General features: G+C 32.3%; 1 protein-coding gene across 1 annotated transcript; it reads right to left on the reverse strand.

The window, feature by feature from the left end:
• Positions 1-12,691: 12,691 nt before the first annotated feature.
• Positions 12,692-13,390, reverse strand: LOC137814815 (systemic acquired resistance (SAR) regulator protein NIMIN-1-like protein). Its single transcript, XM_090293431.1, has 2 exons — positions 13,271-13,390; positions 12,692-13,182 (listed from the first exon to the last, which is right to left on the reverse strand). The coding sequence occupies exon 2, from the start codon at positions 13,176-13,178 to the stop codon at positions 12,819-12,821; it is 360 nt and encodes a 119-aa protein (XP_090149557.1). The 5' UTR covers positions 13,179-13,182; positions 13,271-13,390; the 3' UTR covers positions 12,692-12,818.
• Positions 13,391-18,207: the final 4,817 nt, after the last annotated feature.

Here is an 18,207-nt window from a genome sequence, read left to right on the forward strand (position 1 = left end):
CTCTCTTAATTGTCCTTAAACTGATTAGTTACAATATTAATGTATCTCAAACTTCACCCTCTCTCACATAGTTTTCTCTTAGAGACACATGCTTTCTCACTTTTTTTTTTCTCTTTCTCTTCTATTTTAGAGCTCATTCTCCTTTTTTTCTATTTTTTTTTTGTTTTGTTCCAATTGTTCCATCTTCTTTACATGCATTGTGTTTTTGCAAATAGAATTTTGTATAGGTTTACCATTGTCGTCATAAGCACATGAAGTTTGATCTTTTGGTTGAATTAAGTTGAATGACTCTTCATCTAACTAGCTCTCTTCTCCAATTCCCCTCACACACTTACTTTGTTCCCTTCACTCTCAAATGAATAAGTTTCTAAAAAAATATATTCATAACTTAACCACATTTTGTTTTATGTGTTTCAGATATACACATGGTGTCTGTTGCTATTTCTTCACCATTTTTCCCAAAAATCCTTTTTTTCTCTTTTTATTAAAGACTCAAATGTTATTTTTTTTCTTATCAAAAGCACTAAAATGATTGTTTTATAAAAAATAATTATTCATTACTTCTTTTCTATTTTTAAAGATAATATTTTAAGCCTTTAAAACTAAAAAGTGATAAATATTTTATTAAGCTTATTTATTTACATGTTTTTATTTTGTTTTCATGTTTCTTGGATAGAAGGTGTAGAAGTCATTAATCCATATGAGTAAAGAAAACCCAGAGAAGGAAACACAAAGATGAAATAGAAACAAGAGTATTTATTTATTTCAATTGACTTTTTAGGTAAAGAAAAAAGATTATCAATAAAAAATGATGCAATCATATATTTGTATTTGTTCAAATGTTAATAATGACACTAAAATTATTAAAATATTATAATTTCTCATTTATATATTAATTAATGAATTTAATTTTATAAATCTTATTAAATATATAATAGATATATATATATATATATATAATATTTATTATTCGATTTTTAATATTAAACACAAATTATATAAATAATAAAATAAAATATGTGAATACATACATATTGGAACAAAACTTGTGTTTTGTGTTTTGCTAATAATAATGATGTTAATCATACAATAGGATGAGAATATGAAAAACAAATTATAATATATAAATAAATCACAAGCAAATCCCTATAAAAGAGGAGGAAAAGGCTAATGTAGAAGGAAAGCGATATAAATGAAATGATTAAATTCTTCCCTCTCTTTCCAATGATCTGTCATCAAAATAATAAAATCCCTCATTAAAGGAAAAACTAATAATTCATAAACATGAATAAATGCAGCAAAACACTACCAACACATGATAGTGATTCAGACGTGGATTTCTTTTCAGTCTCTTTCTCTCCAATTCACCACACTTTAGACAATTTTATTTGCAACCATCTATTCTAATTCCATTATATTTTGTTTTAATCTTTTTCTAAATTTATAACTAAACACATCTGTGTAAATAATTATAATTATAATATTTCTAAGTTATAAATTTTAAAAACAAAAAATCTTACATAAAGAGATAAGAACCATAAATGAGGAATTGACTGCTATATGGGTCCTGCGGTTTTTGTAACCACCAACTCCAAAGTTTCTCAATTTCTCATCACAAATTCACTTCCTTATCAATCACTGTTTTTTTTTTTTAATTTTAAACAAACTTAAGTATAAATTTCGTTTGCATAAATGGTAGATACAGTTTTATATTATTATTTCATCATAAATTATGACTTATGAGAAATTTGTTCATTTTTATAATAATCATCTTATACAACTTATATATGATGGTTTTATATTTGTTGATAGTGTAAATTATATTTTCTCTGTTATTTTAATACATATTTTAAATATTTAATTAAGGGTTCCTATATACAATATGTACAATAAATAATTTTCATAGATAGCATTATGATTTAATAGATAAGTTAATAATGTCTATTGTACAAAATAAACTTGTTTGTTAAATTATTATTACTACACTTAAAAGTAACAAACTCTATAAAATAAAAACTCATTTTAAACAAATTTCTCTATGAAGTTTATTGAATGAAGATTGTGATACATTATAAACTAAATAAAAGATAAGTACATGTGACTTGAAAAGAGGCTTATCCAAATTAATAAAGATTTTGAGGTGGGATTAAATTTGGTAGAATTTTAATATATAAATTACGTAAAAAAACATTTTCTCCCATTAGACTATTTGATATAAAAAATATAGTAGAAATAAAATATAAAGAGACAGAAAAAAAAAAAACAAAGTTGAATTTCAATTATGAAGGGCTCAAAGCTTTAACACGATTGGAAAATGTATTCTTTCGAACGTATTTTTGGGTACTCACGAGAAATATGATGAATTTATTGGATGTTTTTAGTGAAACATGCACAAATAAATGTTTAAAATTTATCTCTGAAATAATAATAAAAAATTATATTCCCGTGAATTCTAAGATGTGATAATTATTAACGAAAATTATGTTAAAAATTTAGGATAATTGAGATCTCTAATGAAAAATATGTTTGTTTATAAATCTTTAATTTACCTCATCACACGTGATATGAAAGCTTTTATTTAAAAAAAATAATTTACCTCGTGACACAATATACTGTAAATAAAATTTTAATCTGGAAATTCCATTGCAGATGAAATAGTAACAAGGATGATTAATATTACTCATAAAAAGGTGCACGCACAAAAAAACAATTAAATTACTTGAAGAAATCAATATCATAAAACCTGATTTTAATTTAACCATAGAAAACTTCTTTGATAACTTGTAATCCTCAACTATAATTTCTTCATCAAAATCATAAAATATTTAGAAAAATAAAAGTAGATCTAAAATTGAAAAATTGCTTCAATCCGAACCACTTTAAATGAAATTGCATAAAATTTAAATTTTTAAACTATAAACTAATACGATACCTCTCGTGTTTTTGTTTTTTTTTACAAAGAAAGAATAAAAGGAAAAGAAAAGAAAGCAATTGTTATTCTATGTCGGTTTCTAACTCACCTAGTTTAAGAATGTGAAAACAAATGCCGTGCTTTAAACAGTAAAAGTAAATGCATTCATTTCACAACTCATTATAATAATATAATAATACTTTAAATTAAAAAATAAAATAAATATGGGTCCCGATTTTTGGACAACTCTAAATGAGTTGCTCCACCATACAACTGCCAACGTGGCAAAATAAATATTATTTTATTTGAATTGTGGGGTCCAGGCAAAATCTGAAATTTAGTGTTTAGGGTGCGGTAGAATGTGAAATTAGGTTTTAAGAAAGGGGCTGAAATTAGGTTTCTTCTTCTCCACCACATCGTCTTCTCCACCACATCGTCTTCTCCACAACATCGTCTTCTCCACCACATCGTCTTCTCCGCAAGCTATTTGTTCCAAGTTCTCCGCAACCTTTATGTGCAGCGGCGTTCGTGGTCGTCGTAGGTGCATCTATTTTCAGGGTGGCTTGGCGGTGGTGTCGTCTTCGATATCCTCCTTCCACGGTGGTTGGGCGGCGGTGTCATCTTGGACATCCTGTTTTCACAGTGGTTGGGTGGCGTTCTCCTCTTGCACATCCTGTTTTGAAAGGTAATACATTTATTTTTTTCATTTGTTTATTAAGTGAAACCTTGTTGTTGTGTGATTTTTGTTGTTGGGTCATTCCTGTTATTTGTCCTGTGGTGACCCTTGTATGAGCCAAAACAGATTTTTTTCGTATAGACTGTTAAGATAAATGTATATTCGTATTTGATGTTGGGTTTACTTTGTGGGTCTTTGTGGGTTTGTATTTCACTATTATTGTAGTATTTTTTTTCATAGTAGCATGTTAGGATACACAAAGAAAAGGGATTGGTGGAGCAACTCATTTAGAGTTGTCCAAAAATCGGGACCCATTTTTCTGGAGTATGACTTGATATTTTGTGGAAAATATTTTGTTGTTGGAAATATGTGTCTTACTGTAAAAATAATGCAGAGTGTTTGTTTGGAATGTTAGGTTGATGAGGTACCAAAATTTTTAAGGAAATTTTGTAATGTTGACATGGATAAGAAAGTTAAAAGGAGAGTGTTAGTGTTAGTGTTGATGTTGGTTGGGGAGGGCACTAGGTGGGGAGAAAGTGGGTTAAATCGGTTTTTTATATAGGCCATCAAAGTAGTTTAGTGTCAAGTAACCACAATGTTCACTGAATTTAGAGGGTTGCAGTATGTTGTGTCCCTAATAGGAGTATGTGGTGACCCACATGAGACTTCTTGCACAAACTTAACTGGGGAACTTTTTCTTGAAATTTCAATGGGGAGAAAGTGGATTAAATGAGTTATTTAGAGGCTATGAGAGTAGGAACCTGTGAATTAACCCCAAAATTTAGTAAAGTTAGAGACTAACAGTACATGGTGACCCTTCAGGGAATATGTGGTGACCCACTTCTTACTTCCTGCACAAACCCAATGAAACTTGTTATGGAAATATGAAGTGAGTGTTCATGTTTAGGGTTTGGGATGGGCATGATGTGGGGATAAAGTGTGTTAGATCAAGACTTTAGAGGGCATGAGTGTAAGGCAGTGACAAGTGAGCAGAAATCTAGTAAACTTAGAGGGTTGCAGTATGTGGTGACCCCAGTAGGAGTATGTGGTGACCCACATCACAGTTCCTGCACAAACCTAGCAGGGGAACTTTTTCTTGAAATGTCAATTGTGTTCATGTTGGTTAGGGAGGAACACGAGGTGGGGAGAAAGTGGATTAAATGAGTTATTTAGAGGCTGTGAGAGTAGGATCCTGTGAATTAACCCCAAAATTTAGTAAAGTTAGAGACTGACAGTATGTGGTGACCCTTCAGGGAATATGTGGTGACCCACTTCTTGCTTCCTGCACAAACCCAGTGAAACTTGTTCTGGAAATGGGAAGTGACTGAGTGTTGGTTGTAGTGGGCGATGAAGTGTGAATTGTTTCATTTTTTAAAGATTGATGTTCTTTCATTGTTGTTTGGTTTTAAATAACGTATTCAATGTTGATGAACATGTGCAGACGTCTTACGTTAATGATAAAGACGATCCCAATGAGCAAGGCATACCTGAAGAGCAAGGTGTACACGAAGAGCAAGGCCTATCTGATGAGCAAGGTGTACCCAAAGAGCAACATGTACCCGAACAGGAAGACGTACCCGAAGAGTAAGACGTACCCCAAGAGCAAGACATACTCGAAGACCAAGATGGGGGAGAAGAAAAAAGTAACATATTCACCCGAGTGAAGCATAGAGCAAGGAAACATGTGAAGTCGGCTGTGATGAAATCACCATGGACTAGGTATGGAAGGGGAAAAAATGATTTTGTTAGTCATAATTGAAAGGGATCGTACATGACGTGTTTAGTACTTAAGTATGTTTATTACGAAGTAGTTGTTAAGAATGATATATGTTTATTTCATTGGGTGTAATGTGGTTAGAGAATTTAAGACATGTATTTAGCAACAACGTTGTAATTTTAGTAACTCTAATTTGGTTGGACTTTTTGAAGCTTTATTTAATTTTAATTGTCTTCCATTTATGTGGTTGAAGTGAACATATTTTTTAAATTTAAATGTATGGCAGTGTCAACACACATAAACTAAGTTCATAGAAGCTAAGAAGGACAAGTAACCAAAAAATTCACTTAACACATGTAATAAGCATTGTTCAAACATGTGCTTATAAATTATAAATACAATTTTGTATCCTTAATTACACAATAATAGTCTTCATTGTGCATGTAGCCATGTTTGTAAGATGTGGAAGTTTAAACCATCCTTGAACGTCAGATTCTATCTTCCTCCCTCTTATTCAATAACTCCAATTGTTTTGCATCTGAATATATTTTGAATATTGAAATGTGAATTATAATATTGGATATAGGACATTGTTTTTTAAGTATAGACAATTTTTGAAACTGTACCTAGAGTCGGTGGATCGCGTATTACTGGATGAGAACAACGAACTTCCTCATCAGATGGTGGACATATGTCAAATTTGAAAACCTATAGGCATGAATCAGATGGTGTACATATGTTAAATTTTAAAACCTATAGGCATGAATATTGTAACGAAAGGCACAGTTGTCTGTACTATAGTTATAATGAAAGCCACATACCTTAACAATGTTGTTTATGGTTATATATTAAGGTAGAATGTTCTTTGATTCGAACTAAATATGACTACCTATAACAATATTAATGATTTCATGAAATATGAAATGGACTTATTTGAAAAAAAAGTTTTATGGAAGATAAATACATTCTTTAGCACAAAGACTGATCCTATTGCAATTTGTGATCCAAATTCCGGATCTTTTAACACCTTTGCATGTACACTTGCTCTAACTGTTCCTGTTGGATCCTGTAATAAAGATGTGTATAATAGTAATTTTTTTGTTGCATAAACTGAAAGGATCGAAAGAGTACATAAGGATGTAATCTTGACGAATGTGAACAATGTATTCAGGATGGAGTTTATGAATGACACATGTACAATTTTGTTATGTAATATTGAACAATTGTTGTACATGTTCAACCACCCACATGCAATGACTAGTTGTATATGTTTGAATGAAAGTTTTTTTACCATATTCAAAATATTTTGTAAGATTACAGTGTACATGGTTATCCCGAAAATGCGGATAATTTATTCTAAATCGATCAATTATGTGAGTAGTATTAGCAGTCATGCATTTTCCCTCAATGGTTGCATTTTAGCTTCTACTAAAAAATTGGATTGGTCCAAAATGGTAAACTGCTCAAGGGGTCCACTTTAGGTTCTACTACAAAAATTGGATTGAGCGAAAACGGGGCAGTGCTGAAGGGGTCCATTTTAGCTTGCATGAAAATAATTTAGATTGACTGAAAATAGGGCAGTGCTGAAGGGGTCCATTTTAGCTTGCACAAAAAATTTTGGATTGAGCGAAAACGGGGCAGTGCTGAAGGGGTCCATTTTAGCTTGCACGAAAATAATTTGGATTGATCGAAAATAGGACAATGCTGAAGGGGTCCATTTTAGCTTGCACGAAATTTTTTGGATTGAGCAAAGATAGTCCAGTGCTGAAGGGGTCCATTTTAGCTTGCACGAAATTTTTTGGATTGAGCGAAAATAGTCCAGTGCTGAAGGGGTCCATTTTAGCTTACACGAAATTTTTTGGATTGAGCGAAAATAGGTCAGTGCTGAAGGGGTCCATTTTAGCTTGCACGAAAATTTTTGGATTGAGCGAAAAAGGGGCAGTGCTGAAGGGGTCCATTTTAGCTTGCACAAAAATAATTTAGATTGATCTAAAATAGGGCAGTGCTAAATGGGTCCATTTTAGCTTGCACGAAAATTTTTGGTTTGAGCAAAAATAGTCCAGTGCTGAAGGAGTCACTTTTAGCTTACACGAAAATTTTTGGATTGAGCGAAAACGGGGCAGTGCTGAAGGGGTCGATTTTAGCTTACACGAAATTTTTTGGATTGAGCGAAAATAGGTCAGTGCTGAAGGGGTCCATTTGAGCTTGCAAGAAAATTTTGGATTGAGCGAAAAAGGGACAGTGCTGAATGAGTCCATTTTAGCTTGCACAAAAATAATTTAGATTGATCTAAAATAGGGCAGTGCTAAAGGGGTCCATTTTAGTTTGCACGAAAATTTTTGGATTGAGCGAAAACGGGGCAGTGCTGAAGGGGTCCATTTTAGCTTGCACGAAAATAATTTGGATTGATCGAAAATAGGACAATGCTGAAGGGGTCCATTTTAGCTTGCACGAAATTTTTTGGATTGAGTGAAAACGGGGCAGTGCTGAAGGGGTCCATTTTAGCTTGCACGAAATTTTTTGGATTGAGCAAAGATAGTCCAGTGCTGAAGGGGTCCATTTTAGCTTGCACGAAATTTTTTGGATTGAGCGAAAATAGTCCAGTGCTGAAGGGGTCCATTTTAGCTTACACGAAATTTTTTGGATTGAGCGAAAATAGGTCAGTGCTGAAGGGGTCCATTTTAGCTTGCACGAAAATTTTTGGATTGAGCGAAAAAGGGGCAGTGCTGAAGGGGTCCATTTTAGCTTGCACAAAAATAATTTAGATTGATCTAAAATAGGGCAGTGCTAAATGGGTCCATTTTAGCTTGCACGAAAATTTTTGGTTTGAGCAAAAATAGTCCAGTGCTGAAGGAGTCACTTTTAGCTTACACGAAAATTTTTGGATTGAGCGAAAACGGGGCAGTGCTGAAGGGGTCGATTTTAGCTTACACGAAATTTTTTGGATTGAGCGAAAATAGGTCAGTGCTGAAGGGGTCCATTTGAGCTTGCAAGAAAATTTTGGATTGAGCGAAAAAGGGACAGTGCTGAATGGGTCCATTTTAGCTTGCACAAAAATAATTTAGATTGATCTAAAATAGGGCAGTGCTAAAGGGGTCCATTTTAGTTTGCACGAAAATTTTTGGATTGAGCGAAAACGGGGCAGTGCTAAAGGGGTCAATTTTAGCTTGCACGAAAATAGTTTCGATTGATCGAAAATAGGGCAGTGCTGAAGGGGTCCATTTTAGCTTGCACGAAAATTTTTGGATTGAGTGAAAACGGGGCAGTGTTGAAGGGGTCCATTTTAGCTTGCACGAAAATAATTTGAATTGATCGAAAATAGGACAGTGCTAAAAGGGTCCATTTTAGCTTGCACGAAAATAATTTGGATTGAGCGAAAATAGGACAGTGCTAAAGGGGTCCATTTTTGCTTGCACGAATTTTTTTGAATTGAGCGAAAATAGTCAAGTGCTGAAGGGGTCCATTTTAGCTTACACGAAATTTTTTGGATTGAGCGAAAATAAGCCAGTGCTGAAGGGGAGTCCATTTGAGCTTGCACGAAAATTTTTGGATGGAATGTTGCTTAGGCATAGTATCATGAAATTTTGTCTTCCACGCTTTGATCGTAGTTGTTTATGTTTTACCCAAATACTTGGTAAAAAAGTTGCCAAATTTTGAACTTTAACTTAATATTGTTAACTTTAAACTTATTTTAGTGTAGCAAAATGCACAAATGTAAATACTTAAAACTTTTTTTTGACTAAGTCCAACGAACTAAGAACGAAGTCATACTTAACCACGAACGACCGTTAAATTAACCTTCCACAGTATGTGGCACATGCTAATGGATCCTTTGGGTTTGAATACGAATAAAATCATTTCTAGAAAAACCTCTCATCATAATTACAAATGATGGAAACTAATTTTAAGTGTAATTAGAAGGTTTGTTGCATCATATGGTACAACAATATCCGTCTTCAATTCTCAGCATTATAAAGTTCGCACATTGTTCAACTCAATGGAAGTGTATGTAATCCATTATGTTTCTACAGTTATGAATGCTCCTAGGATACACTAAAACATGTAATGAATAACTACACAATTGCAGAACAAACAGCTTCACATGCAACGCACTCTCAACCACCATCATTCTGAAGTTCCACGAAAGTTGAACTCCCTCAACACATTTTCTCTTTCTGCATTATGTGCATCAAGGACCCAATTACAAACCATTTCTTGACGGAATGCTTGAAGCTCGTCCTGAAATTAATTTTGAAAATCAATTTTCAGTGCAGAATAAAACTTATAACTTGTACTCTACTAGTGAAGGGAACAAATACGTACGTTATTGTATTCAGGCATCGTCTTCCCGTCATAGTCAACCATACCATTCCACAGCTCAATATATTTCAAAACCAATACTTAACAATTATAACTACATAAAGAAAAGCACATAAAAATATTTACATATGAATATGCATAAAAATAACAAAAGTTTTCATTTCAATACTAACCCGTTTGGCTGTATAGGAAGTTTTTGTTTGACTACCTTGATGGGGGGACTATCCACCCCAACCAACACACACTTCACATTTCCAAAATAAATTTGCATTGGTGTGTACAGGAAGTCTAATGTGGGTCACCACATGTTACTACTTGGGTCACCACATACTGCAATCCTCTAAGTTGAGTGAATTTGTCATCAGTGGACACTGCCCTTCACTCATGGACTCTCAAAACCTGATCTAACTCACTTTCTGCCCGCATCATGCCCACCCCAACCAACATGGACTTCACATTTCCAGAATAAGTTTGCACTGGGTCTGTACAGGAAGTCTAATGTGGGTCACCAGATGTTCCTACTTGGGTCATCTCATACTGCAATCCTCTAAGTTGAGTGAATAATTGCTCACTTGACACTGCCTTGCACTCATGCCCTCTAAAGACCTGATCTAACACACTTTCTTCCCACGTAATGCCCACCCCAACCAACACGCACTTCATATTTCCAGAACAAGTTTGCACTGGGTGTGTACAAGAAGTCTAATGCGGGTCACCACATCTTCCTACTTGGGTCACCACATACTGCAATCCTCTAAGTTGAGTGAATTTTTGATCACTGGATGCTACCCTACACTCATGGACTCTCAAAACCTGATATAACACTTTCTGCCCACATCATGCCCAACCCAACCAACACTAACACGCTCTGCACATTTACATAATAAGTTTGCACAGGGACTATGCAGGAACTATAATGTGGTCACCACATATTCCTACTAAGATCACCACATACAACAATGCCCTAAGTTGAGTGAATTTGTGATCTCTGGACACTACCTTACACTCATGGACTCTAAAATCTGATCTAACGCATTTTCTACCAACATCACGCCCAACCAAACCAACACCAACACGCACTTCACATTTCCAGAATAAGTTTGCAAAGGGACTGTGCAGGAAGTCTAATGTGGTCACCACATATTCCTACTAGGGTCACCACATACAACAAACCCATTGAGTGAATTTGTGATCACTGGATACTGCCCTACACTCATGCTGCATACTGTGATTTCGGTATATAGATGGATAAAAACAACTCTACATACATGGATAACAACAGCTCAACAAAAAGGATATGGTGCAAACTATGTTTCTTCATATTTATTGGGTTTATTGAACGGTTATCCAACTGTATATAACTAGGGCCAAAATCACAGGAAAAAAAGTATTGTTGGAAATCATTAACCGTAAAATTGGAAACAAAAAGATCTTATTGTAGTATGACATTTTACCCCATGGGCATGTTTGGTTGCACTCTGCTGCCCTGCTTCACAGAAATAACATGTTTTATACATACAGAGATGCAAAGTCACACATTCATATTTTTACAAACATGCTATACAAAATTAAGAGCATCTCATGGTAATTTCTTAAATATAGATTACAAATTCATATTCTCATTCCCTTTTGTCAACCACACTCTGTTTTTCAGCATTTTATAACAATGATTGGTTAAAAAGTATTTACTGCTTAGAACTGTCTATGTCACATCTAGGTAACAAACAATTACAATGACATTGGACTCAAGCTTCAAAGCTTAATGTAATGTTTATTTTGCATCAGAGTATTGACAACATGATGCCAGCTTCCACAGATTTTGGAGTTGCAATCGCTTAATGACTTGGGGTTTTCTGAAACATATGTGAGATGTTTGCAGGTATGGTATTAAATTATACCTGAAAGTGTATGTCAAATGTTGAGTACTATAAAGAAAACCTTTGATTTGTTATGCTTTGTATTTTCTCAACCAATATATTACATGCTACAATGCGTGACAAATTTCGGAGGTTGTCAACAGCATGAAAGACCTAATACATATCTGTGCACAACACAGAGTTGGGGTAATAAGTAATTTGCGTGTAGTTTTTATGATGAGGTTACCCTATCGTGTTCTATTTTCAATTAATCTAGTTGTATGAAACTGTTTTAATTTGGGCTTTTGGAATTATATTCTTACATTGGCCATTAGTCTTGCCTGCAAAGTGTTTCAAACAATTATCCTCTACTAACAACAACCTCAAAGCTCAACATGCAATAGATGCAGGAAATGGAGCACATGTCAAATGTTCATGGTCTCCCAACTTATACAATCACACTCAATAAGCTGATGGACTCTAAAAATCTTATCTAACGCACTTTTTGCCCACATCATGCCCACCCCAACCACATATTCCTACTAAACCCTAAACCAACAATTACCAAACTCGTTTGTTTAACGATTAGAACATACAATTTATATGCTCTAACTTCATCACTGTGAAAAAAATTTATCAATTTTATATCAATGTGTCTAGTAATAACAACAATACCAACAGTTCAACATTCAAGGAAGAAAAGCTTCAAACTTCCTTCAACACGAAACTCAAACTAAAATTGAATCAAAAGAGGCTCTACAACAACATCAAAATCACACAACAATGTTTCACTTCATAATAAATTGAATCAAAAATATATTATCTTTATCACCTAACCACCATGAAAAGAGATGGAGGGCGTCCACCGAGCAAACACCGGTCGACGACGGCAACGAAGAACAAGACCACGGAACCACGACACAGGAAACCAATACAACAACAAACTGCAAGAGGGAACGGTGCACTGGAGAACCACGAGACCTTTGCGAAGAAGAAATTCAAAGAGGGAACGGTGCACTGGTGAACCACAGGACCAAAAAGAAGAAGAAATTGAAAGAGGGAGAGTTCAGCCACCAAAAGAAGAAGAAATTGAAAGAGGGAGAGTATCGTAACCCTAATGGAAATTTGAACCAAAGATTAAACCTTTTCAAAAAAAAAATTGTGGACCCCGCAACAACAATTTAATATTTATTTTTTTGCCACATGTGCAGTTGTACACTGGAGGAACGAGATAAGCGGTTGTTCAACCAACATTTTCCAATAAATATAGTTAAAATACTAATTATGGAAGAAAAGAGGTAGAATAATAAAGATGGGAAGAGGAGAGGAAGCAGGTATCTAGAGAGAGAGGTTGAGATCGAGAGAGTTATCGTGCAGGTGATGTTGGTGGTCGTTCTTACGTTGTTTGGGAGTGGGACGTGGCGAAGGAGATGTCGTTGATGACGGAGTTGTGAAACGCAAAGGTTGTCCTCTGAATTCAACCTCGTTTGTGAAATCTTCCCACTCGAATGATGGCATCCAACCACTCTGTTGCTCTGTCGCCACTTTCCTCTTCTTCTCACTCTTCTCCAATTCCTCCAACTCCTTTCGTCTCCGATCACGCGCGTCTCGAAACCTCCGCAAAAGCGCGTAAAACTCCTCCATCTTCGTCTCTTCTTCCTTCTCCTCGTCTTTTCCCTTCCTCTTCTTGTTTTCCATGAATCTGCATAATATAACAGGCAAAACCCTGATTTCATAACAGAAAGAAAGAACAGAAGAAGAAGGAAGAAGATAATGAAAACAATGTCTACGTCTGCTAGAGGGATGGAGGTGGCCAAGTACCAAATTTGAAACGCTTAATTTCCCTTCTATGCTTTCCTTTTATAACCATACTTAACAAATGTGGATTATTTTGTGTTGTTTATTTTTATAATAAAGGCCAAACAAGTACAATTTTACTAATTATTTTTCTCATTTCCAGTTTAATTCAAATTTTAAATAAAACCGTTTCAATATAATATTTTCATACAATGTATTAATTTCAATATTATTATATATAATTAAATATTAAATTTAATATAACGTTAAATTAGACAAAATATTGTTACTCAAAAAGTTGTCATGTTGTTATATTATTATTTGAAAGATTATATTTTTTCAAAGAAACTACAACATTAGATGGCATTGAGACGAATTAATATATCGAATTTTTTTAAGCTTAGAGAATGGAATTCAAATTGAATAAAAAATAAATATCTTTTGAAAAATACTATATATAAATTTAAAGATTTCATTATTCATTTATGAAACATTGTTTCTGTAAGATCCTTTTTTAAGTTTATGAATTGGTTATCTATTTTTTTGAAGTTCGTAAATATAATAACGGAAGAGAAGGGCATAACAGTAAATGAAGATTGGGTGTTTGGTGAATTTTAGTCACGTCACGTCACCATGTTAGAATATGAGACACTCAACAACTTAAACAGAACACAATACCAAATAAATGGCTGTTTGGGATAGCTGACGTATCATTGTTCGCGTCACTGCTTTTTGCTACCTTGCGCTTCGTGTGATGTGTCCTGTCCTCTCCCTCCACACTACGTTAGTCAGCGGAGTAATTATGGGGCAACATGATTAAATTAAAAATAATGAGTGGTTCATAAAAAAATGTTTTTTCATTATAAATTGCATGAGAATATATTCAAAATTATAACTTTTTTATGTTAATTAAAAACATTTCAATGCATTAAGTAGTTTCTAAAAAAAGAGACGGTGATGGTTATTTAAGGTATAACAAATTATGAGTGTCTTATAATTTTTTTATTGAAAATGGAATGAATTTTGTAAATATTATAAAAAAATCACTAAATAAAATTAATTTTAGAAAAAAATAATAATTAATTATTATAATGATTAAATTATAAATTATTTATTTTTTAAAAAAAATATTTTTAAATTGATTTATATGTTTCTAAATTGTTATCTAATTAGCTACCAAAGTTTTAATTTCCAATTATTTTTAAATTTGATAGAAAAAAATTAGTTATTAATTAGATATCAATTTAGAAATTATTTATCAATAATAGAAATTAATTTAGAAATTAATTTTTTTTTAATTTCTAAAATATCTCTAATTTAATCTCTCAACTAATTAATTTTAATTTCTATTTTTTTTTAAATATGGTGCATGAAAAAAATTATTGATGTGGTCCACCCCCTACTTATTTGAAAGGGGGACAAGTAAGTGATCCTTAGAAAGTTGAGTAAATTATGAACTTTTATAACTTCATAATTCAATTTTTTGGATTATTCTTTTATTTTTTTGTAATGGGTAATGTCTAATGCAATCTGACTGACTTTATTCCCTACTGATTGAATGATAGTAAATATTTTTTTTAATTTCTTAACAAAAATGATTCTAATATATGGAATCCTCTTAATTTTGTAACTTTATATACCTTTTCACATTATTTTCTTTGGAGTCCAATGTTTAAGTTTGAAAAATATCTGCTATTTATTATTTGATTTTTCTTATGTATTTTCATGACTGCGATATTTTAATAAATTTAAATAATTTTTTTTATGTAAGTTTGCTTCGTATTATTTTTAAATTTTCTTAAGAAACTAAATATTATTTTTCTTCTTAAAATCTAAGTTTGAGATATTTTTAAACTTAAATTTAGTTTTACTTAAACCAAGATATATGAAATTATAAGAAATTAATAAGAAACAAAGTTACCCAAAGTACATTTAAAATTATAAAAATCTCACAATTATGGAACTATATAAGAAAACTCAAATAAAAAAGTCTAGACATATAATAACTTATAAATGGGCACGTAATAAAACCATGTGAAAATATATAAGAAGTTCCAAACCAACAAGATTCTACGTATTTTTTGACATTTTTTTCCAATAAAAAATCACTTTAAAAATACTACAACTACCAAATAAATCAATATTACATATAATTTTAAGAAAGTTATTTTAAAATATTACAATTAGAATAATATAATTTTCCCGCTCATTTAAAGTACGCGTTTAATTGTTTAAAGTGCATAAATTTACGCTTTAAGTGTGATTAAAATTTTACTTAAGACAATATTACGAATTTAAACAGATGTTCTTTTTGGTTTATTTACTTAAAACAAAGTCATGATTATTTAAGTGACACATATTCATTATGTGACAGCTTTTGAGACGAAAATGTTGTGACAAATTTGTATGTTATAAAAATGTTACTAGTCTTTTCTATTCAATTTATAGTAACTTCTGTAGTAAAACATGATAACATATTTTTTTCTCTTACACACGTCACTGACATATTTTGAACAAAAATGTTTATTTCAAACAATATTACCCCTATAAATTTTACTTGTATTTTTATTAAGAAGAATTTTTTTTTAATTTTTTTTATTATTAATATTAATATTTATTGTGGATATAAGATGGAGTAAGAGTGTCAAAAATATCATATTATAACCCTATTTGGAATGCATTGTATTCTTTTTATATCAGAATTTTTAGAAACAATATTTTGTCCCAAAACACCCTCATTTAAAATTGGTCACAAGAGATATATCACAAATCATAAAATAAAAAATTTATATAGAATATGAGTCGTTTGAATCATGAAACAGAGATGGAATTATTAGCAGATTGAATCATAATAGGTTGCTGATCACTTTTCGTGGAGTACATGGGGAATCCAAATCCTTAGCACCATTGATTTGTTTCTGAATCTTTTATCATATCTTACCATTTTTACTACTAGCTAGTCAACACACTCCACATCCACATATTGTGCCCAGAAATATCTACAATCCCATTAATGGCTTTATGAGAGAAAATAACAGTAGCTTTTATCTTTTTCCTACATAAAAATGCCAATGATATTTCACGATCTCCCTTCTCTGTGGCTCTCATTCTCCCTCTCTTTTGTTCCTTGCTTTATCTTCTTTTCCAAACAGTCTCCTGAAGCATCATAATGGTTAAGGAAAGTGGTATTTGTATGCTATCTTTAGATGTCATTTATAAGAAAAATAGAAATAAAGTATTAGTTTATGATTGATCAAGTTGAAAGTGGGAATCATGAGATGCCATAAAATGTCCTAGATTCTTTTCTCACTTTTTTTGTTAACTTTAGATTTTCAACTTTATTCCATACCCACATTCATACGACGTCCTTTAATTAATCTTTCAGGAGTTAATTCACCTTCTCCTTCTTGGAATCTGCAACCATTTTACAGAAGGAAGACCAAAATAATTAAAAGAAAAAACTCATTAGACTCGATACCTATGTTACACTAACTATCCCGAGCCAATGAAATCGGGTTTATATGTTCATTCATTGCCCATTGGCACTGATATAGAAATATGTTGTAGTCACCTATTATTTCTTGGAAAAGGCTTTTCTGAGTTTGGTTAGACATGGTGTTAGGCCATGTGCATTGCTTGTAATGATCTTTGTGACTCGTGTCATGAGAACGAATGATCCTGAACAATGAAAGAAAACTTGAAGGAAATTTGAAAATGGATTCTGTAATTGCAGTAGAAAAGGTGTGCAGAATGATCAATCATGAAGTGAACTGGATTTGGAAGAAGAATGTTCATTGTACTGCAAAACAATAATCAGTGGACTACAGAAGTAGAGCAGAAGAAAGAAGGAAGAATGTGCTGAAATTACTATTTTATAAAGCATTTGATATATAAATATACAGACGCACTCATTAAGTCTCTTCTCATCGTATTAACAGTATTAGCCATTATATGTGCTTGTAACAATCATATACAGCTAACAAGATTGAAGACAAAAAAATTGATTCGATTTGAGCATGTTTTATTGTGAAATATATTTTTTGAGATCTCTTTAGAATCTCAAATTAAAGGGTGTGCTGAAGCAGCTGATTAATTATACGATGATGAAAGAAAGTTATTCGTTAGATGAGACCATTAGTCTATAAAGAGAGCTATCACCAAAATAAAGTTGCCCTAGGTGAGATGGGATGAGATTAAATGACATGACTTGACTTAAGAGAGAAAAAGTTTAGGTGTTATATATATGAAGATGTTCTTCAGTATTTCTTCTTATTTATATTTACATTATTCTTCACCATTTAACAAATTAAAAACAGTGCTTTGAAAGGAAAATTATGTTACAAAGTTTATTATGCCATTTTTTGTTCATATTCATACATACATTCAGGTAAAGATTGAAGAACAAGCTTAGAAAACCTATTCTACTATGTAGGTTTTTCAGAAAAGAAAGAAAAAACTAGAATCTTGTGTGAATTTGTGATTGATATTAGTGTTTAGTTCTGCATTTTTTTATGTATAAGAATCTTTTCTTTATATATTTAATCAAGAAAAATCCAAAAGAAAGTCCTCCATAGACACAAAGATTTGAAAAAGGAAAAGAAAGAGATAATCCTTCATTCTAAATGACCCCCTAATCATCATTGTTCATCCTTTTCGCACCCACATTTTGGTACAACAAATTCATAAACCTTACATTCATATACCCAAATTTTGTTGAACATATCTTGGATATTGGGAAGAAGTTAAGTTACCTAGGGTTGAGTTATAATGATGTGCAAGGGTGTGACGAAATAAAACCCAACTTCTTTAAAAGGTTGGTTATAGTTTGAATTATATATGACTCGTTTTTTGTTTAAATTAAAAGAAAAGGAGAAAGTGCAATTGGACTTATTATAGGTTGTGCAGGATAACTTTTTTGATGTTGAAGATA

The sequence above is a fragment of the Phaseolus vulgaris genome, chromosome 1, assembly GCF_051622355.1.
Source record: "Phaseolus vulgaris cultivar YP4 chromosome 1, ASM5162235v1, whole genome shotgun sequence".
Lineage (NCBI taxonomy): Eukaryota > Viridiplantae > Streptophyta > Magnoliopsida > Fabales > Fabaceae > Phaseolus > Phaseolus vulgaris.